The following is a 25334-nucleotide window of genomic DNA, read 5'->3' as shown; positions in this document are numbered from 1 at the left end:
ACGTGGGTTTAAATAATTATTTGGATTCAATCATCTACTTCTGTGTGTTAGTTTCATACAAAAACTTGAATGTATTTTATTATTAAAAATTTCTTTATACAATTCACACTTTTAATTGATAAATTTTCTCAATTTAATAGTTTTATGTGAAGACTGTTTTTATAAAGTCCCCGTAATTTCAAACGCAATTAAAAGTTAAGTAGCACCATATTGGATTAGTATTTAATTCTTTTAAAAGTCAAAATCAAATGCTATTTGACTAAAGTATGACAGTATACCTTTTTAAACTTTTCTCGATTTCAAGATATTAAAAAAAAAAACAAATCGTGAGTACTTTTTTTTTTTTAAATTATTTACTTATTATGTATCGAAATAAATCTTAAAATCTTAAGTCTAGTAATTATTTAAATAAGACTATTTTCTTTATTGTGATAATTTTTTTTTCATGTTCTTTAACAAAACTCATCAGATGTCAGAAAAAACAAAAACAAAATTAGAAATGCATCAAAATAACAATAATAACAATTCGTCTATCCAGTTAAATGGTTTAACACGGCAAAATTTGGTCAATTCATCTAAAAGCTCCACACAGGTAATCCCATATAAACAATTTTTGTATGAATGAGGTAAATGTACCAAAAAGATTGTCATATGCATATAATCTGTGGATTCGCCAATTATCATGTTTATTATTTTATATTCGTCACAAAATTCGTCACCTATTCTTTCACATATATATATATATTTGTGGTTATGATGATGATTCACAAAAATATGTAAAATAGCTTAAAAGCGAAATGACGATTTTCATATTTATTTTCAGTTGAAAATTAACTCTCGAACGATCAAGTATCTGAATCGCGAACGAACGAAAATTATTCTATACGATTATAATTTTATCTTTCACAATTTTTCTTAAAGAAAATATCATTTTTAATTATTTAAATTCGAAAAGGACACTAATTAAAAAAAAATGAAAAGCGAACCTTCAAATAAAAATAAAAAGACGGTAGGTCAATACAATAAATTTTAAGTATGAATCATCATAATTGTCTAGAGAGGATATCATGTAGGAAAACTAATCAAATAATCATCTTTAAACTGACGATATTAAAGAAAAGTTTTATATGAAAATCTTTTTGACTTCGCTATGACATTCTAAGTGCATCATTTTGTATAATTTAAGATTTTTAACTTAAAGTGTGGGTGTCTTGTCATACAACAAACATTAGTGACACTAACATTAAAGTCTTTTCTTTGAATATTTCTACATATACAAAATAGATATTTGTTTGTTGACATTACTGAAATATATGAAACTGCTTTTTTATCATATAAATAATAAACATGAACCAAGGATGGATTTTCTTACAAAATATCATTTTTCATATTCTTGAATTCTTAGGTTTTAAACAGTTCGTCAGCTTCATCATCTTCTTCTCGAATTGCAAAAACAACATCTTCACAACGCTTACATCATATTACATCCAGCAGCTCTACATCTTCAACTCAATCACAAACGATTTCATCCGGTAATGTTGGCAGCGTTGTTGTTAATCCACATGTCTTACAACGGGATCTCAATGAATTTAAGAATTCAATGAGTGAGATTAATAATCTTGCCTCAAGATCCGCTATGACAAATATTCAAAATAAGTAATTATTTTTACAATTATATAATAACGTAATATTTTTAAATAATATTTCCCAACTTTTTAGAATTCGATCTTCCCTCGAAAATCTTGTCGACGATCCCGAGCCTGTTGTTACTTTTCCAGATGAAAATAAAGTAAATGACCTACATAGCGATTTAACTGCAGATGACAATCTTGAATCTACTAGATTATCTTCTGTAGATAGAATGAAATATGAAGAAAAACGTACAATGAACACTTCAAAAACTAAGTTTTTATCCAATGGATTTAGTAGTGAGCAAGTAAGTAAAAAATATAACCGATAGTAGAGAAATTTAAGGAATAATTATATATATTTTATTTAAGGCAATGACAAATGCAGCAGAAATGAAGAAATTACAAACAGGTGATTTAGAATTTAAAGAAGCAAAAGCACTTGCAGCTGTAAAAAATCGTTTCGAAATGGATGGATTAAAAACAGAGGAAGCAAATGCAGTAGTACAGGTTAGTTAAAATAAAGAATCTTTTAACGTTATATTCAAATCTAAAACAAAAAAAAAATTCTTTTGGATCGATAAATGTGCGTGACTTTTTTACCCTCTATTTTTTCTTCGAGCTGAAAGTTCAGCAAAAGAGTGTTTAAAAAAATGAAAATTTAATTTTAAAGATAGTTTAAAATCACAAATATTGTTTATTCAATAAAATGACTAAAGCTTATCTAATAAGCAATGTTTACAAATATATTTCGGTGTCATTCAACAAGATTTTCACCAGTAATTCTTAAAATAATATCGGTAAATGTAGGTATTTTTATCAGTTCATTTTTGCTGGTTTAGAACATTGGGACTACTTTTAAAATCACCCAAAAAGATTAATTATTTTTAACCTCCTCAAACTTTGATTCTAATTTCCAAAGCAAAAAATTTTCATTTTTTAACTGTTATAAAATCATAGAACCACCCTCCATTCTAAAAACTGTACTTAAATAAGTTCCTTCAGAACTTTCATGTCATTATCAAACTCATTATCAAATGATAAAAATTATAGCAATTGAATTAATTCGTCAATATTTTAAACGGAATATATTTTCCAAGAACTATGATTCATATTAAGCTTTTATATTTATTTAAAACTCAAAGAATCCTTACTTCAATGTATTTGTGTATACTAGTAGTTGTAAACTACTAACTTTCATATGAACATGATTCACGCAAGAAATTTTTTATTGCATCAATTACTTTGAAAATTCTTATTTAGTAATGACAATATTAATCTTATACACTTTAAGAAAATTTTCTCAAAAAGATAGTACTATATAAATGATATAAGTGAATTTCTTAATTTTTGTATGAAAACATGTAATCTAGGAATTTAAAAACGCTCTCACATGTTTATTTTATACAATTCAGTTGTAGAGAATATTTGTTACATTTTGGGATTTAAATTTAGAAACAGAAGATAATATTGAGTGATTTTTTTTTTAATTTTTTCATCATCACGAGAAGAAAATTTTTTTCTCAGTAACTTTTTGTACCTAAAGTAAAAAAGTTGTTGAAATATTATTATTTTTTCAATTAAATGAGAGTTAGAAATTAATTAAAATTGAGTGAAGAATGTCAAATGATGGTACTCATTATAAGCCCTGGAAAGTTAGGAAGGGCATATTTAAATCTACGGGGATTTCTGATTATGAATTGCCAAAACGAGACACACCCAGTCCCATAGTCGAAATGCCATTATCTCCACCACCTTCTAAAACATCAAAAAATCCTTTGTCCCCGATTTCCACACATGTTACTGTTATTGAAAGTCCTTTAACGTTTTCACCTACAAATTCATCTACTCTCCAACCAATTTTACATAGGACAATACGCGAAATACCAATTGACAGAAGTGATGAGGTAAATGCAACAATTAAGAGAAAAAAATAATTAAGAAAATTATATTTAGGCAAATTAAATGATGTTAAATGTGAGCAATAGCTATAGTGTAATATACGAAAATTACTTTTACGTAATAATCAGAGATTTATTTTAGTAAAATTTAAACATTTTATTCTTCTTAAGTATGTCCCGTATTGAACCATAGCATCACTGTATGATCAATAATTAATTATTTTCCTAATGTTGTTATCTAGGAAGCACGATCAATTAAAGCTGGAGAGTTTCAACAAAAGGATTTAAATAATATTGAGGCATTGAGTTTTAAAGTTCAACATGAACAATTTAGTGCGGAGAAAAGAGCTATGAAACAAGCTCAACAGAGTCAAACAAAAACTTCGACAGGAATTTATAACCAAGAACAAATACATCATAAATCACAGATGTCGTATAACAGTAGTAGTATGATAAGCCAGTCTTCTCAATACAGCACTTCAACTAACAACGGCTCTTGGGATCTTGAAATGTCACAAAACTTTGATGATCTAGAAAACTTGTCTTCAACGAGCAATCCATTGGATGTTGAACAAGCAATTTTAAAGTATTCGCAGCACGTTAATATGTGCGTAAGACAATTATGCTTTATTGGAAAGGCACCTGAAGCTTTAGAGAAATTAAATGAAATTGTTCGTAGAGCGTGGGCAGTCCGTAAGTTTATTTTATTATTATTTAATTATCATACTATAATGTAAAAAAAAATAATTCATTTTAGCAACTCATGGCCATGAACTTGGTGCAAGCTTGTGTAATGCTCTCAAACAAAATGGTGGATTAGATATTTTGATGAAAAACTGTATGGAAGGTGATGAAGAACTTCAATTTTCATCAGCACGTTTACTTGAGCAATGTCTAACAACAGACAACAGAGCACATGTTGTGGAGAATGGACTTGAAAAAGTAGTCAATGTGGCTTGTGTTTGTACCAGAAATTCGCAGACAGCTAGCGATCAATTAAATCGTTCTCGAGTGGGAACAGGAATCTTGGAACATCTTTTTAAACACAGTGAAGGAACTTGTTCGGATGTTATCAGATTAGGTGGTCTAGATGCAGTGTTATTTGAATGTAGAAAAAATGATATTGAGACCTTGAGACATTGTGCAACAGCTTTAGCTAACTTATCTCTTTATGGAGGAGCAGAAAATCAGGAAGCAATGATCAACAAAAAAGTACCAATGTGGCTTTTTCCATTAGCATTCCATGATGATGATAACATCAAATATTATGCTTGTTTGGCAATCGCAGTTCTCGTTGCCAATAAAGAAATTGAAGCAGAAGTATTAAAATCTGGTACATTGGATTTAGTGGAACCATTTGTGTTATCTCACAATCCATATGAATTTGCAAAATCTAGTTTATCTCATGTACATGGTCAAAGCAAACACTGGCTTCAAAGATTAGTTCCTGTTTTAAGTTCAAAACGCGAAGAAGCAAGAAATTTGGCTAGCTTTCATTTTTGTATGGAAGCAGGAATTAAAAGACAACAGGGAAATACTGAAATTTTTCGTGAAATCGGAGCAATAGAGCCACTTAAGAAGGTTGCAAGTTGTCCAAATGCAATTGCATCTAAATTTGCAGCTCAAGCATTAAGATTAATAGGTGAAACTGTTCCACATAAACTTTCTCAGCAAGTTCCATTATGGTCTATTGAAGATGTACGTGAGTGGGTCAAACAAATAGGATTTGGTGAATACGAACACAGCTTTTTTGACGCCAAAGTAGATGGTGATCTCTTGTTGCAACTAACGGAGGAAAATTTGAGAGAAGATTTGGGAATTAAGAATGGTATCCGAAGAAAACGATTTGAAAGAGAGCTTCAAAACTTGAAGAAAATGGCAGATTATTCATCAAGAGATACTAGTAACATCAATAATTTTCTTCTTTCAATCGGTCCCGAATATTCAATTTATACTTACTCAATGGTTAATGCTGGAGTTGATAAAGAATCCCTTCGATCATTAAATGATGATCAACTGATTGCAGAATGTAGCATAACAAACTCAATACATCGATCAAGAATTTTAAATGCCTTATCATTAATGGGAAATACATCTGAGCAACTAAGTGATGACAGTATGGATAAAACATTAGATGTATTTGTTTCCTACAGACGTAGCAATGGATCTCAATTAGCAAGTTTGCTTAAAGTTCATTTACAACTAAGAGGATTTTCTGTATTTATTGATGTTGAACGACTTGAAGCTGGAAAATTTGATAACAATTTACTACAAAGCATTAAGCAAGCAAAACACTTTTTATTAGTCTTAACCCCTCGAGCTCTGGAAAGATGTATAGAAGATCATGAATGCAAAGATTGGGTTCATAGAGTAAGTTAACAAACTTTATTATCTCCACCTTTATTTGATTATATCTTAAGTTTAGAAATTCAAATTAAACGTCTTGTAAATATACAAATTTTGTAGGAAATTGTAGCTGCCTTAAATTCAAGTTGCAACATTATACCTATTATCGATAATTTTTGTTGGCCTGAACCCGAAAAACTTCCAGAAGATATGAGAAATGTCTGCTATTTCAATGGTGTGCGATGGATACATGATTACCAAGTAAATAAAGCAACACTTAACTATATTCTTATTTTCATATTTAATATATTTTATATTTTTTTTAAATGTATTTTAAATAGGATGCATGCGTTGATAAACTTGAAAGATTTATGCGTGGAGAATTAAACATTAGAAATGTTGATACTCGTACTGGATTAGGCAGAGGAATTGATTTAACAGCTCCTTCAACACCAGGAACAGCATCATCAATGAGAACAAATCCTCCAAGCTATCAAAGAATGCATAGTAATGACTCAAATAAGGATTTAAAGGATGGTATGAACAATGGTCGGATTTCGGACTGACTAGATAATCATAATTTGCAAATACAAAGGCTACGACATACAACCGGAAAACCTGCGCCAGCTTATTCTAAAAGATTAAAAAGAATTCAAAATTCAAAATCACCAATAAAATCACCATTAGTTAAACCAAACACAAAGTATTATGCTGATTGTAACACTTTATCTGCTTTATCTATCTCCAATCCGCTTGATAAACGTAGCCAAAGTTTAGAAGGCTTTTTAGACTCATCATCGGATAATCAACAATTTACTGACTCAACAGATAAACTTGATGACAAAATTGACGTTTCAAATGAAACAAGTTCGTCATATAATAGGCGATCAAAGAGTCTGGATGACTTATTTAATGACAATTGCGTGATAGATGAAACTAAACCACCATCAATTGTATCAGAAAGTAATTGTGAACAAGAATTGCTTATTGTTGATAGTTCTATGGTTGATGATGATGAAGTAAATGAACAAAATAATTCTTTAAAGCAGGACTTAAATATTTTTAATGAAAATAATGTAAAAAACTCATTTCTTGATAGATATTTCAAAAAAGTCAAAAAGTTAATCAAATAGTTTTTTTTTATGAAACTCAATACATAAATATTAATAATCAAAATGTAACTTTAACTTAAAAACCATTAGAAATAAATTTATTTAATGAATATTATTAAATATTTTGTTCCTTATTTTTTAATTTGTATTCAGTTATTAGAATGAATTGTCATCAACAATATAACAATATGGCAAATTTCAGCTTTAAAGATTAAGTAAAGCCTCTGTTTAGTAATCGACAAGGAGGATGTATTGTTCATGACAACGTTGGATTTAGTAACGGGACAAGAACATGAAGTTTAGATAGAACAGACAGGCTTGAAAGTATCGAAACAGGAACCTAAATTAATTCAAAATGCACAAATTAATTACGTTCGCTTTTTAGGGAAAGGAGAAAGGAGTTTTTTTGGATGGACATTTTGGTGGTCTATAAATTCGTTTTTTGAGTAACGTAATTATATGTACAAAATTATTCCTATAACCTCGTAATAAAAAATAAAGCATATGAAAAATATTTGACATTAATTTTATTTCTTTGATTGGATTTTTATATTATATATATTAATTTTAAATTTATTTATTCTTTTACTGGCAATACTATTATTTTTATCTCGAAGAATGAAGTTTAAAACTTTAGTATCAAGTTCCTAATTTTACATAGTAACCATACTGAAATTTCAGCAAAAGCCGATTTTTGTACAGTTTTAACAATTTGAGTTTCTGTTAACTAAAGAAACTCTAATTCTGAATACTTTGCGATACTGAAAGTTTTCTTATTTAAATAATCAGAAATTTAAATTAATTTTTTATAAAAACAACGAAGAGATTTTATCATGATCCGTGATGGTCTGGGCCACTGTATAAAAGAATATAAAACTTAATGGAATAATAATTCTAAAATGACAATTAAAATTATTTTAAAAAAATACTTTAAAAATTAAAAGGAATAAATAAGTAGTTGCTATTTTTTTCCTGAAATTTTCTTAGATTTGATTTCAGCAAGTAATAAATTTCACATAAAATGATTTGATAAATTTTATTGAAAAAATTAAAAATACTGAATTAAAAAAAAAATCAAATTTAATATAATTATAAATTTAATATAATAACATTAAACGTTTAGTGAATAAGAAAGTATATGGCAAAGAATTTTATTGTTTGTAATGATTATGCTTTATATTAAGCTGTCACTGATTCTACAATTGATTTTTTAATAATTTCGGTTAATTTCTCATTATTATTATCATTTTGATCATTTTTCGAAGTTGTAGGCTCTAATTCAATGCAATTTGTTCTATTTACATTTTGGGAACTGGAACAAAAATTTTCCGAATTGTTTGAAATTTCTTGTGGTTGGGATAAAGATATATTTTGATAACTGACTCTGTTAGTTACGGCACCATTATGCATTGATGATGAATGATTATTAGCTATAAAGGTCTGCGAAGCTATATCATTTATTTCATTTACAGTATCTACCTTATAGCTTAATGATGATCCATTATTTGGTGGAAAATTTGAATATTGACAGTCAGAAGAAAAATTTGACTGATGAGGTTGGGTTATTTGAATTTGACTATGAGGACCTTGATGATGTTGGTTATAAGCATGGCCATTTGAAGACCATCCGCCATGAACAGTATTATTTGGTGATAACGATCCTATAGTACTCAAATAGTTATAACTAGAGAAATAGTCGCTTGAATTACTATTAAAGGAACCATTATTGGATTCTGCACTTAACGTTAAATTATTTATATACTCATCACGATAAGCATAATGTAAATCTAGTGATTCTTGATTTACCATTGATGTAGACATCATTGACAAAGGTGGAATTTTTCCAGAATATTGACTTGTAGACATTCCGTTATTATAAACATAGTTATTATAACTAGTGCTGGCATTTGATTGGGTTGACTGAAGACGCATCCACCATTTTGCTGGCGGAAGCGATGGGATGATATTTGTATTTGAATCTTCAGAAAGCTCCTGCCGTTTCTCTAATTCAAGTCTCATAATTGTATGTATAAAATGTGTTTTCACTCTAGAAGGATTAAATTCAACTCTTCCATTTACGTTTGCACAACCGTCACGAGTACAACCACAAGGAAACTCGTGAGGTTTCAAACGATCAACTTGACATTTAATTCCAGCTAAACTACATTCACAAGTATCTGGATCACAAAATCCTCGACAGCTACATCCACATATTTCACGAGATATTCGAAGCTGCCTACATTCATCTTTTTCTGCAGTATCTATTTTTCTAACTCCTGCATTTTTCAATAATGCTCTTCGCTGTCGGGCTGTAATAGGTTGTAAAAATCCATAAGCTTCGCTATCGGCTTCTGATAAACTATTTTCACTAATTTCATCATCACTTTTTGACTCGTCGCTCGAGGAACTGCATTGATTTAATTCATTTCCAGCTATTTTTAGTCGATTTAATCTTCTTTGTTCTAAAGCATGTTCGCTCAATGAAAATGTTCTGTAAAAAGTATAAAAATTCAATATGAAACATAATCTTTAAATACAAAAAATTCAAAAATATTTACTTTTTATATGCATGCTTTGCAGTCATCCCTAAAGTACTTCCTCCTTGTGTAGGAACACACCCGAAGCCTTGACATCTAGGAAAATAGTAAACTGTAATATTACCAAAATTAATCCCATGCTTTTGTTTTTTTGGTTGCTCATCATGAAGTAATTCAGATGATCGTCTTTTTAAGCTACTTTTAGAAGGCGTTAATGCAGCTAAAGATTTTTCTATCATTGAAATATTACGTAAAATGTCTAAGCCAAGACCCGAATCAGATCCATCACTTCGTATTTCAGATGTATCTATTATTTCTTCTGTTTCATCTGGTTCACTAGAAGTAGCACTTATCACAAATGAAATATTATCAATATTTTTATTGGTATCAGTTTCTTTCACAGAACTCGATTCAGCTTTATCATTTGTAATAGAATCACAATCATCTCCAGTTTTATTTATTAGCGCAATTGATCTATTTTTCATTTCATTTCGATCACTAGATTTATATTTTTGAGAAAACTCAATTCTATTTGGTTCTTCTTTTTTATCACTAATTAAACTTTTACAATTTTTTACTGTTGTGTCATTAATTACTTGATCCTTATTTCCATTTATGTCACTAAGTTCTATATGATTTGAATGTTTTAGTTTACTTTCAATTTGCTCCGTTTCGTCGACACTGTTTGTATTTTTTTTAAGTTTTTCTATATCAACAAATACGAAATCATTTTCAAGAGTGCTATCAACATTTTTTGACTCAATTTGCAAAATGTTCTCATCACTATTTACTCCATATTCATCATCAATTGCAAGCGGGTCAGTCAATGGATCTTCATACGTAGTGTTATCACCCTCGTTAGGTGAAGAGTTTATTTCATCAGACATATTTATATCATTTGAAAACCTATAAATAAATTGAAAAAGAAATATTAAATAAAAATAAAATTAATTAAAATCTTCTTTAAAAATACCTGAAAATATTTGATGTATTTGCATTCTTCTGTAAATAGTTAAAGAAAGTTTTGATAGGCTTAAGCATTTCTTTAAATCGACAGCTAGAGATTAATAATTCTTATAAACTTCCAAAAACAATATCAACTTTTCAAAATTTTGATAGTTATCATATTTTCTGCGTAATAAACAATAGGAATCTGTTGAAAAATAAAAGTAAAATGAAAAATTAGAATGGAACTAAAAAACCATGCACAATCAATATAATTGTTACAAATATGCAAAATATTATCATCAGAGAATATGTTAAGTTACAATCAGAATGCCAAAATAAATTAAATAATTTTTTAAAACGACATAAAATACATGGGAGTCTAATTCTAGTGACTTTTAAATCATTAAGGCCAAAATATTTTTTTGAATATAATTACAACCAATTTTATGTCCAATACTTTTCATTTTAATTTGATTAATTTTAACTTTTTGTATTTTAAAAAAATAATAGGTAAATAATTAAAAGCACGAAACAAGCTCTGATCATCAAAAATTGCAATACAGTATAGTTCTTTTATGCACACATACAAATTAAATACTCATTCATTTACTCATTGAAATTAAATTTCTTTTTCTTTAACGCAAGTAAATTTTATTTTACCTGAATTTGATAAACGAATTATTGTTATTATTAACAATCCTTTTTTTATATTATTTACAAAAGTAAAAAATAAGTTCGCTTTTAATAGTTTTTATTATTCGATGGATATGCTAAATGCAAAGGAGCTTTAGAATTTCTTCTCCTTTGATTAAAGTTTTTTTAAAAATTTATTTTAAGATCTTGCTTAAAATTTTCACATTTTGCAATTCAGATATTGATTAATAAAAACTTAGAATATTAAACTTTCACCAAAAATGTTAACTTTTTATTTTAATTGAATTTTTTGAGCACCAGAATATATATTTAGTGACTCTTCGAAAGAAAATTTTCATATAATGTTATACTCACACCAGTTTAAAAATTATGTTGCTTAACATATACAACTGTATTTTTTATTTTTTTTTTGCTGTTCCGGGGTACTCAATACTTTTCAAAATAGACTTTCAGTTAAAAAAGTATGCTTTTTTTTGGGAATACTTAGATTGTTGGGCATTTTTTAAATTTTCCAATTATCGTTACAATATTACACAAAAGTTGATTTTGATACTTTCATAAATTTTGATTAAATGATCATTTGATAAAAATAATGCTAGGTATTTCATTGAAAACTAATTTATTGTAATTTCTTTGGCGTTTCAGCTGTACAATTCTGTTTTCTCTATTTTAACTCTGTTAACTTCTATTCTTTATAATCTACAAATATTAAAATGCATATTAATTTATAATTATGAATCCAATAAAATATTTTAAAAATTTTTTTTAGATAGACTAGAAAGTTTGTAAATTATAAATAAAATCAATACAAGTCAGTTAATTATTATTATTTGCATTACTTGATGAAGCCATTTGCTCCAGTTGACTTTGTGGTACGTTTAATAATTGCTGGAGTTTTGCTGCTGCTGGAAAAGATGTCAAATCTAGAGGTGGTGTTCCAGAAGTACTTTGTATATATCCAACCAGCCTTAAACAAAAGAATTATTGGCTTTTGAAATTAATAAATTTAAATAAAATTTACCTTCTCATTTCATCAAGAGCGTTCGCTTGCATGAGAATATAATTCTTAGCTAACAAAAGTGTTGCTATTTTTGATAATTTTCTCACTGACGGGCTATGAGCATAAGGTATTACACTTCTTAAATCATCCAGTGCGTCATTTAAATCATGCATTCTACGACGCTCTCGAGCATTTATATTCAATCTAACAGATTTTCCTTGACGAGCTTTCTGTTTACTTGTGTTACTTATTCCACTTCCCGATGATGTAGCATTGAGCTCAGGACCATGAATTAATGTACTGGGTTTATTTTCATCTGTTTGTATTTGATGAGATGAAGATGCATGTGGCTGTGCATAAAATCCACCAATGCCAACTGTTCCCAAAGGCGTTCTTATTGGATATATCAAATTAGAAATTAAATAATTAACACATAAAAAGATATGATGTTTACCTTCTTCCAGGAACGCTTTGTGGGGGACTCGAAGTTGGAGGAGGTGGAAGGTTTATTGTTTGTGAATGATTTAAATGAAAATTGAAATGATGAGGATCCATTTTTTTACTTTTGTTCAATTCAAATATCTAAAAAAAATAGATAGTAAAAATCAAATGCATTTTTCAATGCATCAAAATCAAAAAAGAAATAAATTTATATATTGCAAATGACTATCACATTAAATTATAAATTATATTGCTTATAGATGATATACCTAAAATATTAAAACTGATTAAAATAAATACTGTTAAAAATTCAATCAAATTTTATAAAACGTAACAAACCTGTCATATAATGAATCAGGACGTCAATATTATAAATCTATTTTCTATACGTATATTCAGCTAAACTAAGTTTGTTTTCCTGTGACCATAAAACCAGTCAAAAATTTTTTTTTCTTCTTTTGTTAAATGGTAAAACTACTGTGTTTGTGAGCAAAAGAAAGATTGTCGAGCATATACAAAAAAAATGTTAAGCGTACATAACATGTACTACAGAAAATCCTAGAAATATGAATTATAAAAACGTGTTTGTGTGAAAAATAATTTTATTCACTGTAGATACTTCATTCTTTTAACCACTTTATTGTCTCGATATATGTATATATATATACTTAATCATTTTTTCTTTTTTACTTATCGATTTTTAAAGATTTAAGTTAATTATTTAAAATTTTTCTTGTTTTAATGTATACTTTCAATAAAATTTCATTGACTAAAAAAAGGAAATTTACAAATATTTGAAATTTTCACATCCCCTGAAACCCTCAACACAGTTGTGTGCGTATCATTTATATGTTCAAGAGATGAAAATTCATAACGAAGTGCAAAACAGAAAAGTATATAACATTTTAGTGAAAATTAAATTTACAATCACCCTATTCATTTTTTTATATAGCGATCTGTTAGTATAAAGCAATGAGTGATCCCTCAAGGGAATATTTTGTTACTCATTCCTTGTACATCTGACTATACTATTTTCTGTGTTTTGTTCTTCCTACCCCTACTTTTGACTTGTGGGATGCTGTATTTTTGCTCGTGTATAAAATTTGTGTACATGTGCAGAGCTACGGAAATTTCAGTATATAACAACAGTAGCTTGAGGGTAAATAAAATGAAAACGAGGTTGTAAAAAGATAGCTGATTGTAAGAGCCAGAAATCGTTAACATTGATGTAATTATTTCTTGTTTCTTTTTGTTAATTTGGTCAACTTATTTAAACTATTCTATTGTTTGTTATGGAAATATTAAAGTATATTAATGCTTAAAATACGAATAAAATTATTTTATAGTTATTATATTATATAGTATATATTCTTCACTTTGATAGCAGTAATCACTTTGTTCGTTTGACGACAAAATTTTTTTATCTAAATATCGTGGGGAGATAGGTTTTGTTTTAATTGTTCCATTGGGTTGTTGGTGACCCGGATATTTGAAAATCATAAATAAAATGTATAAATAGTATAATTAATGGATTTTTGCATTTCAAAATGTAGAAAATTTTTCTGGGAGATCTTTAAATTTTTAAAAGAAAAAATTTTGTAAATTTATAAATTTATTGCATGAACTATAATTAATTATACTAAAAAGTCTTACATATGTGGTCCGAGAGAAAGAGGCTTCGATCCTCATGTAACTTACATTATGGGTTCTAAAGAAACTTGGACCCTACTGAATCTTAGATTTTACTGGAATTTTAAATTTTTGATATTCATACAGTTTTCAAGTGTGAATGTATCGAATTTGTGCAGGTTGAAAACCCAGTTTTTTTTTTGCATTTTAAGGAAAAAATTAAGCAAAGGCAAGTCATGCTCGATGATGAAAAGTTATGCCTAGAACTCCACATCATAATCAAAAAACAGATTTGAAATTGAATTAGTAATTGCTGAGAAAATCGAAAAATTCGCTTTTTGTAAGCAAGCAAACAGGCAAAAAAGATAATCAACAAGAAATCTCAATAACGAGGCATCGTATAATGCCTCATTCGTATTGCTCTAAAGAAGAGCTGATTAGATTTTGGGCAAGGCAGGAACAGCCTTCGCTTCAAAAACCACGAGACTTTTTATGGTACGGTGTGAATATATCCGTATTGGGTTTCTACCCTATACACTAGTTTGCACTTACATATTTATTAATATACTACTAATCGATTAGCCAAAATGCGCTGAAATCACTCGATAAGAACGAAAACGTTTATAATTTTTTGATACTTTAATGAACATTTTAATACAAATTTCGTTCACTTATTTGAGTTTCGTAAAATAAGGATTCATCGTTTGATATTCATATGAGTATAATTTTTTTATTTAATTAAAAAATATGTAACTATTTTTCTTCTTCTAAATTTGTATTGTAATATTTTATTATACCCATCATTGATTTACGTACATAAAACATATCAAAATCACAAGAGATATAAAAAGATTTCTACACATTTCACATTCACTTGATATCAAAGTGTGCAAAGAATATATGTGTGTAAAGAGAAAATTTAATCAATAATTCATCCTTACGTCTCACACCAAAATATATTTTTTCAAAGTTCATATTGCTCCCATTTGGTTTACTGATATTTCTCATACAGTACAATATTACATTTATGATGATTTTAAGAGTGTATTTAATCCATTATCGTTGCTATGACTACCCTGCATTCGAATACATTATCATCAAATATATTTTATTTTGTTCAAAGTATATATATATATATAGAGAGAGAGAGAGAGCGAAAGGCGACATACAACACATACAAACACACACACACACACATATTTAAGATTCTTATACAGTGAAAACTCGCATCCCAAATCAACCCCTCGATAGAGCTATCTGAAGCTCTAGCAGCGTACAAAATATAATGTATATTGGAATATATCTTTGCAAAAAACTTCTTATGTTCTTATTCTATTAACCATTCAACGGTTGAAATGAAGAATATAATAAATATATATTTTTTATCAGTTTACTGCCAATTCCGATTTTTTTTCTCGTATGCTGATAACAAAATTGTTGCTGCTTTTAAATAATTTTGAATAAAATATAAATTTTTTTTAACAAAATCGAAGTTCTTCTAATTTATCGAAACACTAGAACGCAAAATAGACATTGGTGTCATCAAAATAGTGATATCGATCCTACTATAAACTGTAGCTCATTCAGCTTTGAATTTGATTGACATGAATTGCAAAAAAAAATTACACAGAATCTCGTAAAATACAAATATTTTCAGAAAGCAGATTATTATTATAAATTTAATTATGATCATTTGTCATTCCGTCTAATTTTAGCAATCTCCAGCCTCTTATAACTGAAACATCTCAACATTGATATTATAAATAAAGATTCCTTTCGTTTAAATTTATAATATACCTAACCACCATAGAAAGTCAATTTTACAGGGTTTCTGAATTCCTGCTCGTTCTACTTGACGGGTTTGTTCTCTAGTCATAATATTTTATACAGGTTGACTTTGTAACAAAGCTTAAAATTAATTAAAAATTCTTTAGAAAAGTCAATAATTAAAGCGCATTTAGAAAGAGTTTAAAGTTACCAGACCAAGAGATAAGAAAGAGCTAATGTTTCAAAGCAGTGCTCTCTATGATTTCTGGTTGCTGAGATCCCACGGGAAAGTAATTTTGGTCCTGCTAGGATTATCAGAAATCTTTTAGCTTTTAATAAATTACTAATCATTGGAGAAAATAACTTCTTTAAAAGCAAACTTTCTCAAAATCCTGTAAGATTTTTCAAAATTACTGAGACTTTCCGAATGGAAATATGTATTTGAAAACACCATGTTTTAAGGATTTTAAGCTGAATATGTAAATAAAATTATAATAGTGATTTTGAATTCATAGAATTATTTAATTTGGCTATTATCAAATCCTTTAAAATGATTTTAAAATTGACCAGCACTGAGAGTATGGGTGTCGATTACAAACCCCAACTATTTTATAAGGATTTGGGGTACCCAAAGTACTTGGGTTTATACCCAAGTATAATTCTTTATAAAATAGAATTTCTTTTATATTTTAACTATTCATTAAATATGAATATCTATGTATCATAGATAGTTACGATGGACATGGAATAAATAACTTGGGCGCATCCAGACACACTGACCTGTACTTGAAAATGAATCTATTTGGATTTATATATGAAAATTTGTTTTTGTTGATTTTAAGTACCTAATTCATGGTGAAAATTCTATTTCCGAGATTTTTTCACTCCATTTAAAGAAAATTAAGATAAATGTTCAAATTGTCGAGTTTTTATAGAAGATTTGTGATTTTTACAAGTAATTGGGGGTCTAAGGATTTGGGTATTTGGGATACCCAAATAATCGATCCCCCTATTTGAGAGAATTATGCGAGACTTAGTCGATGTTAATATCTTGTATATTATACGAACAAAAATCGATAAAAAATGGCTTGAGCTGAACCTTATCTCGTAAGTCATCACGTAAGACATCACGATTACGTGTAATTAATGTTAAAAAATCACACCTGTTAAAAATTTTCCCGTTAAATAAAACGTAAGTAATGAAAAACCCCATACTTGGATTCAAAAATTTTTAAAATATGTTTCTACAAAAATGAATTTTTTAAAATTTGTGCAAATAATAAAGAGAAATTTCATTAAAATACTCAATAGAGTTTTTTTTCTTCAAATTCAACATTACTTTATTTCATACTTTCAATCTTAATATTTGCTAGCGTATATGTTCGTACTACATTTCGCTCCTTTCATTTAGTTGCTATAACAACGGCTGGGATTCGAGTTTCTTTTCGTTGTATGTGTTTCCTATTTTTAGTCTCGGAACACAGATGAAAATCAATGATTTTTTTACAAAGATTTAAGAAACAAGGATTTTGATGAAAACTAATTTTCATTTTTCAAAAATTAACATTAGCTGTTCTAGCAACTTAATTCCTAGGGGCCAGATGCTCGATTGTACTCTTGTGTTTTTATTTTGTCTCTTTCTACAAATAACTTGATTTTTTGATAGCGGGCAACCGGCCTACAGCCCATATTTGCAGTTGATCTGTAGGAGGCAAAGGAGAATTTCAGTCAGAGCAATGTGGAAAAACCATACAGAAATTAAGGAATTGTATGATTAATTTAAAAGCGAATGTTTCGATATTCATGAGAGGTTGACAAAAAGTATCAAAGAAAACATGTTGCATTTGCTAAATGTTAATGAAAATAGTAAAAAAATAATTTGCTAATTAAAACCATAATAATTCTATAATATATTTATTATAATAAGCCTAAATTTAAATTTTTACTCGATCCTATATTGTGAAGTTGAAATTTTTTCATCATATATTGTATTATGAATTAAAGTATTGTTAAATAATATAATTAAGATTAAAAGCATTAAATTGAGGACGATGAACTTATTACAAAGTAATAATCAGCTAGTATGTATATTGAATAGAAACTCAATCGATGGTATTGTACGATTTGAAGATTTGGAACATGAAGCATATCTGATAATTTGAGAAATCCGTTTAAGTTGTTACATACTTTTAAAAGACTGATATAATTTTTAAACAATCTTTAAAATTTTTAAAATCAAGTAACGGCCGTTCTTACCGTGCGTAAAGCGAATTTTCGAATTTTTTTAAACAACGCCTTAATCATTTTTGTCAATTATGACCTAGATTTCTAGTTTCCAACTTTTTTCTTCAGAAGGTCTATCATTTTCCTCAATTTTCCCCGAAAATACAAAAAAAACCGGTTTTGTAATGTGAAGAAAATTAATATTAATCGAGATTAATATTGAATTGAGATTCAGAATATATCAACCATTACTTTGATGACATTATTGTCTATAGGAGAGTTCGAATTCTATTCGGATTTCGTATAAAATTTGAGTCGACTTGGAGCTCTGGGCTGTAGGTTTCAGAAAATAAGGCTGAGAGCCGCGTTTTCATTGCAAATCATTCGAAAAAGGACAAGTGAAAATTTTCTCCTGCCGACCTATGATAAAATGGTTAGTATTGTAATAATTAGCAACCGAAAATTATTGATTAGGTATTTACATATTCATGTTTAGAATTCATCATTTAATTTGTAAATACTCACTTACAAAAAAAAAAGGTTTTAAAATCGAGTAGTTTAATAAAAATTGAGGCTCTTTCTGGATGAAATACCTGTATTCCGAGTTTTCTGTAGAATACATATTCAAACGGATACTAAAACTTTTGACCCAAAACATTATCACATCCTACATAAAACTTCATCCTATTTCTATCTTTCAAAACATTTTGTTTCAGTACAATAAAAATTGATTCGTTTGAAAATTGTTAGCATTTTTAATAAATTACCCATAATTTTTTTTTTTTTGTTGTATAGACTTCAGAATTGTAAAAAAAATGTATCAGTGTAAGTGGAAAGTGTAATCAAAAACCAAAAAGTGATAGAAATAAGTGGTTAATTAAGTGTAAATCATTTGATTCTTATTTGAAATTCAGAAATCATCTCATTTCTACCTGTTTGGATATGAATGAAAGTACTAGGGATATTTTTATTGTGCAGAAATTGTTAGATTTCACATTTTATTGTTGTTCTTAATTTTCATTATAATAAAGGGTGTGTTGATTTGCCAATTCAGCACATAAAGATGAATTTGCGCATGCACCACTAATATTGTCAAACAGTTTTCAAAGGTGAAACACACATATATAATTCAAAATAAAAATTTTATAACTCTTATTTCTATTTTTTGGATAAAACTTTGCAAATATAATGGAAGTGGTTTTAGCACCCGGGTCCTTCTTATTCCTTGCTACGTCACTGAGCGTATATATAAGAATTTTAAAATAATGTTTATTATATGATAGTTTTTTTATTGCATTTATCATAGGTCTTGAAATGTTTTAACTTTTAGGGACACTTTTGTGTAGGACACTAAACATACAAAATTTCTAATTTCTTACCGAAATTTAATTTTTAGAAAGGTTAAGTGTGTCGCTTTATAATTATCTAAATTTATAAAGAAAAAATCAAAAAGTTGATATTGCACAAATTCGGATTGAGAGAAGAAAAATTAAGCAAATTTTAAGGAATAAAGGATATTTCAGAGGTCGAAGTTGGTTCGAGCTAAAATTTCAATCGTTTTCAAGTTGACTCGAAAAAACGTGAAGTCTAAGTAGCTTTGTCCCAGAGGAATTTTAAAATTTAGTTAAAAGAAAATGTGCTCATTTCATTCACTTTTATCAATTAATTTACGTTCAGTGACTGAGGATTTGGAATGACTATTTAACTGATTATTTCTATTAATATAATTTAGTTTTATGTTTCAAAATTGCTATATCTCAAATTAAGTTTTTTTTTGGTTTAAATAACTTTGATAAATTTTAAGTATTTTAAGCCAAAACTTGGTTTAATCCAGAGCTCCAAGTCGATACAATTAAAATCGTTTAAAAAAAAATCAAATCGACTCGAGTTGACTTCGAGATCTGGTCTAACTCCTTATACTGAACTTTTCAATATTGAGATTTGACTTATAATAAATTTTTGCTCTTTTAATTTCCGGGATTAAACTCTAGTGTAATAACGTTTTTAACGAATTTATTATTCTTCCAGTCATTTCGCTTTAAACTCTACTCCTTTTTCATTAACACCTAAATTTTACAAAAGATTCTGTGATTTTATTTTTATGTAACTTTCATACATGTTTAAAAAAGTCTCTTATATTTAATTGATTCAAATCAAATTTTGGAAATTTCGATAAATATTTATATTCCAAAGAAGCCCAAGTGATCGTTAAATTAATATCTCCTTACTAGGGATTTCAATCTCGGAATTGTGATATTGAAAAATTCTCAATCCCGGGATCAATTCTATATATATATATGTGGTCATACAAAAAAGTGACCGTTAAATTTTTGAAAATTAACTCAATAACTATGCTCAAACAACAAAACCTAATTGAATTTGAATCAAGTAAGGTTGAGAAACGGACTTCTTTATCTATATTTTATATAAGTTTCAAGTTTAAATTGGTTTTAATGTTCAGATACCAGACTATCACATTTTCGAAAAATCCAAGTCTTTTTTAACATCATTATAAGTCAAGTTTTTAATCGTTTATCGTTTTAATAAGTTATTTTTTTTTTTTGCGATACTGTATTAAAGAAATATGAATCCTTTGATTCCAGTATTGGAAAATCGTATATTCGGAATTGAAATTGCTGCTTCACTAAAGTGGATTATCCTCATTTTCGGACTATTTATTTCAGTTTTTAGCGCATTTTTGAAATTTTTTTCAAAAAGGTAGCTTAATAAGACACTTTGTTCGGACGTTCGTTCGGCTGGAACGCGAGATCTCGAAAATTAGACATCGTAGAGAGCTCTAGTTTGTTTTAATAGCTTCGTTCTATCAATTTAGTGAGTTTTTCATTTTCATACACAACAACAGCAAAAACAATAACACGTTTTTTTTAGGTCTGGAAGTGACCTAAGTGACCTGGATCTTATTGGATCTTGTGTTTTAGGTCTGGAAGTGAACTGGATATTACTGGATCTTGTGTTTTAGTTCTGGAAGTGAACTGGATCTTACTGCATCTTGTGTTTTAGTTCTGAAAGTGACCTAGCTCTTACACGTTTTTTCATTGTTTTACAGTGTTTTTCAATGTTTGTCCTACCGGATGTAAACTGGATGCTACTCATTTCGTGGGCTAGGAAGTGACTAGAATCCTATATCTTGTTTTTGTGAAATGTCAATTACTGATCGCTGGGAAAAATGCGCTTGTCCCTCGATTAACACGAATTTTTGAAAATTACCAGTTTTTACACTATTTGTGTATTTTACAGTTCTGAAACTTGAACAATAGCTTAAAATCCACTTTGATAGTTCGTTCGGCTTAGACATCGTTTGTTTGGAATAGCTTAGTTCTATCGAGTTTTGGTTATCGGTCATTTAGAAGTTTCTGCATAAATGACCTCATTTTCATACAACAACAACAAAAACAACAACACGTTTTTTCATTGTTTAACAGTGTTTTTCAATGTTTGTCGATGTTTTTACAGTGTTGACTGAACAATGTTTGAATTTTTTTTTTACCGTTATAAGGTTTGAATTATGAAAATCCGTTAAATGATGAAGTTTTTAAATTTGTGGAAGTTTTATATGGATCTTGTTTTTAAGATCTGGAAGTGACCTGGATCTTACTGGATTTTGGTCTTTAGACCTGGAAGTGACCTGGATCTTGATTTTTAGGTCTGGAAGTGACCTGGATCTTACTGGATATTGGTTTAAAGGCCTGGAAGTGACTTGTATCTTGGTTTTTAGGTCTGGAAGTGACCTGGATCTTAGTGGATCTTGGTTTTTAGGTCTGGAAGGTACCTGTATCTTACTGGATCTAGGTTTTTTATATATGAAAATGACCTGGATCCTACCGGATTTCGTTTTGTGGGTCGGGAAGTAAACTGGATCCTACTAGATCTCGTTTCGTGGGCTTGGAAGTGACCAGAATCCTACTGGATCTTGTTTTTGAGGTTTGGAAGTAACTTATTAATCAATTACTATTCGCTGGGACAAAAATGCGCTTACGATCACTAACACGAGGACTTTTTTAATTTTTTTGAAACAGTTTTGAGGAAAAACCTCGGTTTTTGAGCTTTTCATGTCCAAAGTTCTATATTTTTTAAAAATAAGATTCCGTTTTCTATTAGGTACATTGAAAAAATAAAATTTGCAAATTGGTCAAATAAAATAAAACAGTTGATTTGACTTGTGTTCGTGAAGGAGCTTTACGTGAAGGAATTAATTAATTCGATAAAAATTATTCCAATAATTTTGTTAAATAATCAAGCCTTGCAAACTTAAACATATATTTGGTTTTATTCCAGAATTCGAAAAACCAGAACGGTATAAATTTGTATACATATGTAAATTTATATACTAAACTTTATCAATTTTGTCCGATTTTGCTCCAGCGACTTTACTTGCTACAAGTTATGGAATTTTACCATTTGGCATTTTTAAAACTTGCTATTTTTTTTCGTGTGATTTCTCACGTTCAAAGCATTTGAATCTGTCTTAGTAAGAAAATTCTTTGATACTGTTCGATTTTTGCGTGTAGTAGATGTGTAGATAGGGTGGATTCTTGATTGAAACCGCGTTTTGTCCATAACCGCTGCTTATGCTGTATATAACTTTAAACTCAAAAGAGCTGTATAACGCGGTTAACAGCGGTTATTATGAATCAAGCCTAATAGTATCACAATTTTTACTATGATAATGACCTTTTCATTGATATATTTTTTTTTTATTCACATGCCTGTATGGTAATGAGATTAGGTTACGAATGGTAAATTACGGTTAGTTGTAATAAGTATTTTTTAATTCTACATCATTATTTACATCAGAATTGAGATTAAGAGGGATATCTTGGAATTGCAAAATTCCTATATGCATTATAGTGATCTTTTTCAAGTCATTTTGAATTTATTAATCAAAGCGAAGTCTCAATTCTAGTCAATCTGAAAAAATGTGTCCGGCATAATCTGGTTCAAATCAAAAATATATAACTTTAAACTTTCTGAAAATTCCGAAAAAAAATCAAAAAATATCTGGCAAAATCGTTCAAGAATCATTTTCAATTTCTGTAACAGATTTGGAAAAATTTTCCGATTTTTGCAAGATTTATCTTGCACAACTTCGGACGAAAATGCAAGATTTTTCGTAGGTTTTCAAAAAAAAAATTCTGGCAAAAATCGGACGTCTAAGATTCAAGATTTTTGCCAAATGCAAGATTTATTCTGGCAATATCTAAAATCTTTCAAAATCGGACGGAGTTTTTCGTGCGAAAAAAAATCGTCCAATATCTTGCGAAAAAATGGCAAAATCGGACGGAAAAAAACTTTTGGCGAAAATCAAAATTTTGGCTCAAGGGTTAAACATATATTTGGTTTTATCCTCAAAACCACCCGGTATAAATATATGTATAATATGTAAATTTATATACTAAACTTTACAATATTGTAATTTTGCTCCAGCGACTTAGCTCCCTAACAATTTTACCATTTGGCATTCTTACTTGCTTTTCTTTATTTTTTTTCGTGTGATATCTCACGTTCAATAGCATTTGAATCTGTCTTAGTAAGAAAATTCTTTGAACATGTTCTTTTTTAGCGTGTAGTAATGTGTAGATACATCTGTTCATTTGGATGTAGGAGTATTTTGTGTATATGAGCATCAATGTTTATCATTATGTGAAATATGAATGGAAAAATGAAAAGTGGTAGTGGAACCATCAAGAAGCATCTATCTCATTTCCCCATAATAAAATGGCTGCATCTATTTTTCCCAGGCGCTGCAACATATTTGTGTGAGTAAATCAGATGAAAAGACAAAAGAAGGATATAAAACTACTACTACAAATAAAGCATTCAGCCATTCGTATTTTATCGATCCATTTTCCAGCATCCGCTGCTTCACCCTTGATGTGTGGGAGAAACGGAGATCGCAATACTCCTGTCGCCTCTGCCCGGGCATCGTCGCTTCTCTATATATTTATATATATGATTTCTGTGAGAGTAATAAGGATAACATATAGCAGTACATTTGAATGAATGAAATAGAAGATTCTTTGAGTTGCGAAATCAGCATCATCTCGCGTCGAAGATGCGTTGTATAATAGAGGACAGGGGTTTTATGTACCAATGTTAATTCATAGTAGACGTTTAGGCGTCAACTAGAAAGCTCGAAAACGCTCTGTAGTGCTGACATTAAATTTTTTTACCTTAATATATTATTCTTGTGAAAAGGATTTTTTTTTTCTAAAAGGAGATTTTTCTTATCAGTAATCATAAATTAATTATTATAAAGAAAGAAAAATTTATAATTTTTATCAGCAAAAATAGATAAGAAGTGTAAAATTTTCAAATAATAAGAAGAAAATTGCGATTTTTAAACAACGCCAAGATAAGCTCTTGTATGAAAAATAAAATGGTGGAAAAATCAATAAAAATCGGGTTGGTTTTCCAAAGTTAAAGAAATTTAAAAAGTTTTCTTCTAAGATAGTTCAAAGTAGTAATTTTTGGCAGTGTTTTCAAAAAATACTCATTCAATTTGCTTATTTAGTGAAGTTTGCATTTTATAAGTGAAAATTAACGATTTTGAAGACATAATGCACCATATGTTAATATTCGTCAATGGGATATTCCCATTGTTCTGTAAGTATGAAAAGTTTATATTTATTTAATTAATTATTTGTGAAATTAAGAACATATATTATATTCAATAGCACATTTTTTAATATAAATCTTTTTAACGTCCTTTAGCAAGACTTAGATTTTTTTTTTTTGGAAAAATAATAGAAAACCTTCTTTAACTTTTGGAATAAAAATAAATTAAACCTTAGCTCTAAAAAATATATACATCAAATAAAATGAAAAATATTATTTTTAGCCGTTAGGATTTTTATTTTCAATTTAAAGGGGTGTATTTTTTTCAGAAAGATCAAATAAGTTTTATAAGAGGGTTGCATTTAGTTTTATAAAAAAAAGTATTCTTAGGTAGTTTTATTTTCAAATTTAATTTTAATGTATTTAATATTTTCCTGAGCACTGAAAAGACACAAGGCTCCATTTCAAAGCCATATGACTTCGTATGGGTTCCCAATGGTTGCCTTTGTCTACTTCATGTATCCAATTAAAAAACAAAAATTCCCATTTTTTAAATTTTCTATCTAATAATT

General features: G+C 28.6%; 3 protein-coding genes across 5 annotated transcripts; 1 reads left to right on the top strand and 2 right to left on the bottom strand.

Annotated features, from left to right (window-relative positions):
- Positions 1–310: 310 nt before the first annotated feature.
- LOC139090672 (NAD(+) hydrolase sarm1-like) lies at positions 311–7107 on the top strand. 2 transcript variants are annotated; one of them, XM_070640470.1, is made up of 9 exons: positions 311–326; positions 470–592; positions 1406–1656; positions 1720–1936; positions 2001–2138; positions 3772–4222; positions 4287–5899; positions 5996–6136; positions 6217–7107. In XM_070640470.1, exons 2-9 carry the CDS (start codon positions 470–472, stop codon positions 6439–6441), a joined length of 3159 nt encoding a protein of 1052 aa, XP_070496571.1. In that variant the 5' UTR covers positions 311–326; the 3' UTR covers positions 6442–7107. The 2 variants fall into 2 exon arrangements, with proteins under 2 accessions (XP_070496571.1, XP_070496572.1); XM_070640471.1 differs by lacking the exons at positions 311–326; positions 470–592 and adding an exon at positions 823–1009.
- A 984-nt stretch (positions 7108–8091) lies between these two features.
- On the bottom strand, positions 8092–11286 carry Axud1 (AXIN1 up-regulated 1). Its single transcript, XM_070640603.1, has 4 exons — positions 11133–11286; positions 10498–10677; positions 9546–10430; positions 8092–9478 (listed from the first exon to the last, which is right to left on the bottom strand). Exons 2-4 carry the CDS (start codon positions 10563–10565, stop codon positions 8167–8169), a joined length of 2265 nt encoding a protein of 754 aa, XP_070496704.1. The 5' UTR covers positions 10566–10677; positions 11133–11286; the 3' UTR covers positions 8092–8166.
- A 442-nt stretch (positions 11287–11728) lies between these two features.
- Oli (Olig family) lies at positions 11729–13298 on the bottom strand. Of its 2 annotated transcripts, XM_070640528.1 has the most exons (5): positions 12907–13298; positions 12581–12708; positions 12148–12519; positions 11966–12093; positions 11729–11825 (listed from the first exon to the last, which is right to left on the bottom strand). In XM_070640528.1, exons 2-5 carry the CDS (start codon positions 12679–12681, stop codon positions 11812–11814), a joined length of 615 nt encoding a protein of 204 aa, XP_070496629.1. In that variant the 5' UTR covers positions 12682–12708; positions 12907–13298; the 3' UTR covers positions 11729–11811. The 2 variants fall into 2 exon arrangements, with proteins under 2 accessions (XP_070496629.1, XP_070496628.1); XM_070640527.1 differs by having other exon boundaries at positions 11729–12093.
- Between the last annotated feature and the right edge of the window lie 12036 nt (positions 13299–25334).

Source organism: Chironomus tepperi, unplaced genomic scaffold (assembly GCF_022539635.2).
Source record: "Chironomus tepperi strain 1889 unplaced genomic scaffold, CSIRO-AGI_Ctep_v1 contig_219, whole genome shotgun sequence".
Lineage (NCBI taxonomy): Eukaryota > Metazoa > Arthropoda > Insecta > Diptera > Chironomidae > Chironomus > Chironomus tepperi.
Note: the sequence above shows the minus strand (reverse complement) of the source record. Positions and strands in the feature narration are given on the sequence as shown.

What these genes read in the sequence shown, in the direction of transcription:
- LOC139090672 (XM_070640470.1), top strand. Translation starts at nt 470, where the DNA reads ATGTCAGAAAAAACAAAAACAAAATTAGAAATGCATCAAAATAACAAT. An exon ending in CATCTAAAAGCTCCACACAG is followed by an intron (nt 593 to 1,405) that starts GTAATCCCATAT and finishes TTGAATTCTTAG; the next exon opens with GTTTTAAACAGTTCGTCAGC. An exon ending in AAGCAAATGCAGTAGTACAG is followed by an intron (nt 2,139 to 3,771) that starts GTTAGTTAAAAT and finishes GTTGTTATCTAG; the next exon opens with GAAGCACGATCAATTAAAGC.
- Oli (XM_070640527.1), bottom strand. Translation starts at nt 12,681, where the DNA reads ATGGATCCTCATCATTTCAATTTTCATTTAAATCATTCACAAACAATA. An exon ending in CAAAGCGTTCCTGGAAGAAG is followed by an intron (nt 12,520 to 12,580) that starts GTAAACATCATA and finishes ATATCCAATAAG; the next exon opens with AACGCCTTTGGGAACAGTTG. An exon ending in GCTCTTGATGAAATGAGAAG is followed by an intron (nt 12,094 to 12,147) that starts GTAAATTTTATT and finishes CTTTTGTTTAAG; the next exon opens with GCTGGTTGGATATATACAAA.
- Axud1 (XM_070640603.1), bottom strand. Translation starts at nt 10,565, where the DNA reads ATGCTTAAGCCTATCAAAACTTTCTTTAACTATTTACAGAAGAATGCA. An exon ending in AATACATCAAATATTTTCAG is followed by an intron (nt 10,431 to 10,497) that starts GTATTTTTAAAG and finishes ATTTATTTATAG; the next exon opens with GTTTTCAAATGATATAAATA. An exon ending in GCAAAGCATGCATATAAAAA is followed by an intron (nt 9,479 to 9,545) that starts GTAAATATTTTT and finishes TACTTTTTACAG; the next exon opens with AACATTTTCATTGAGCGAAC.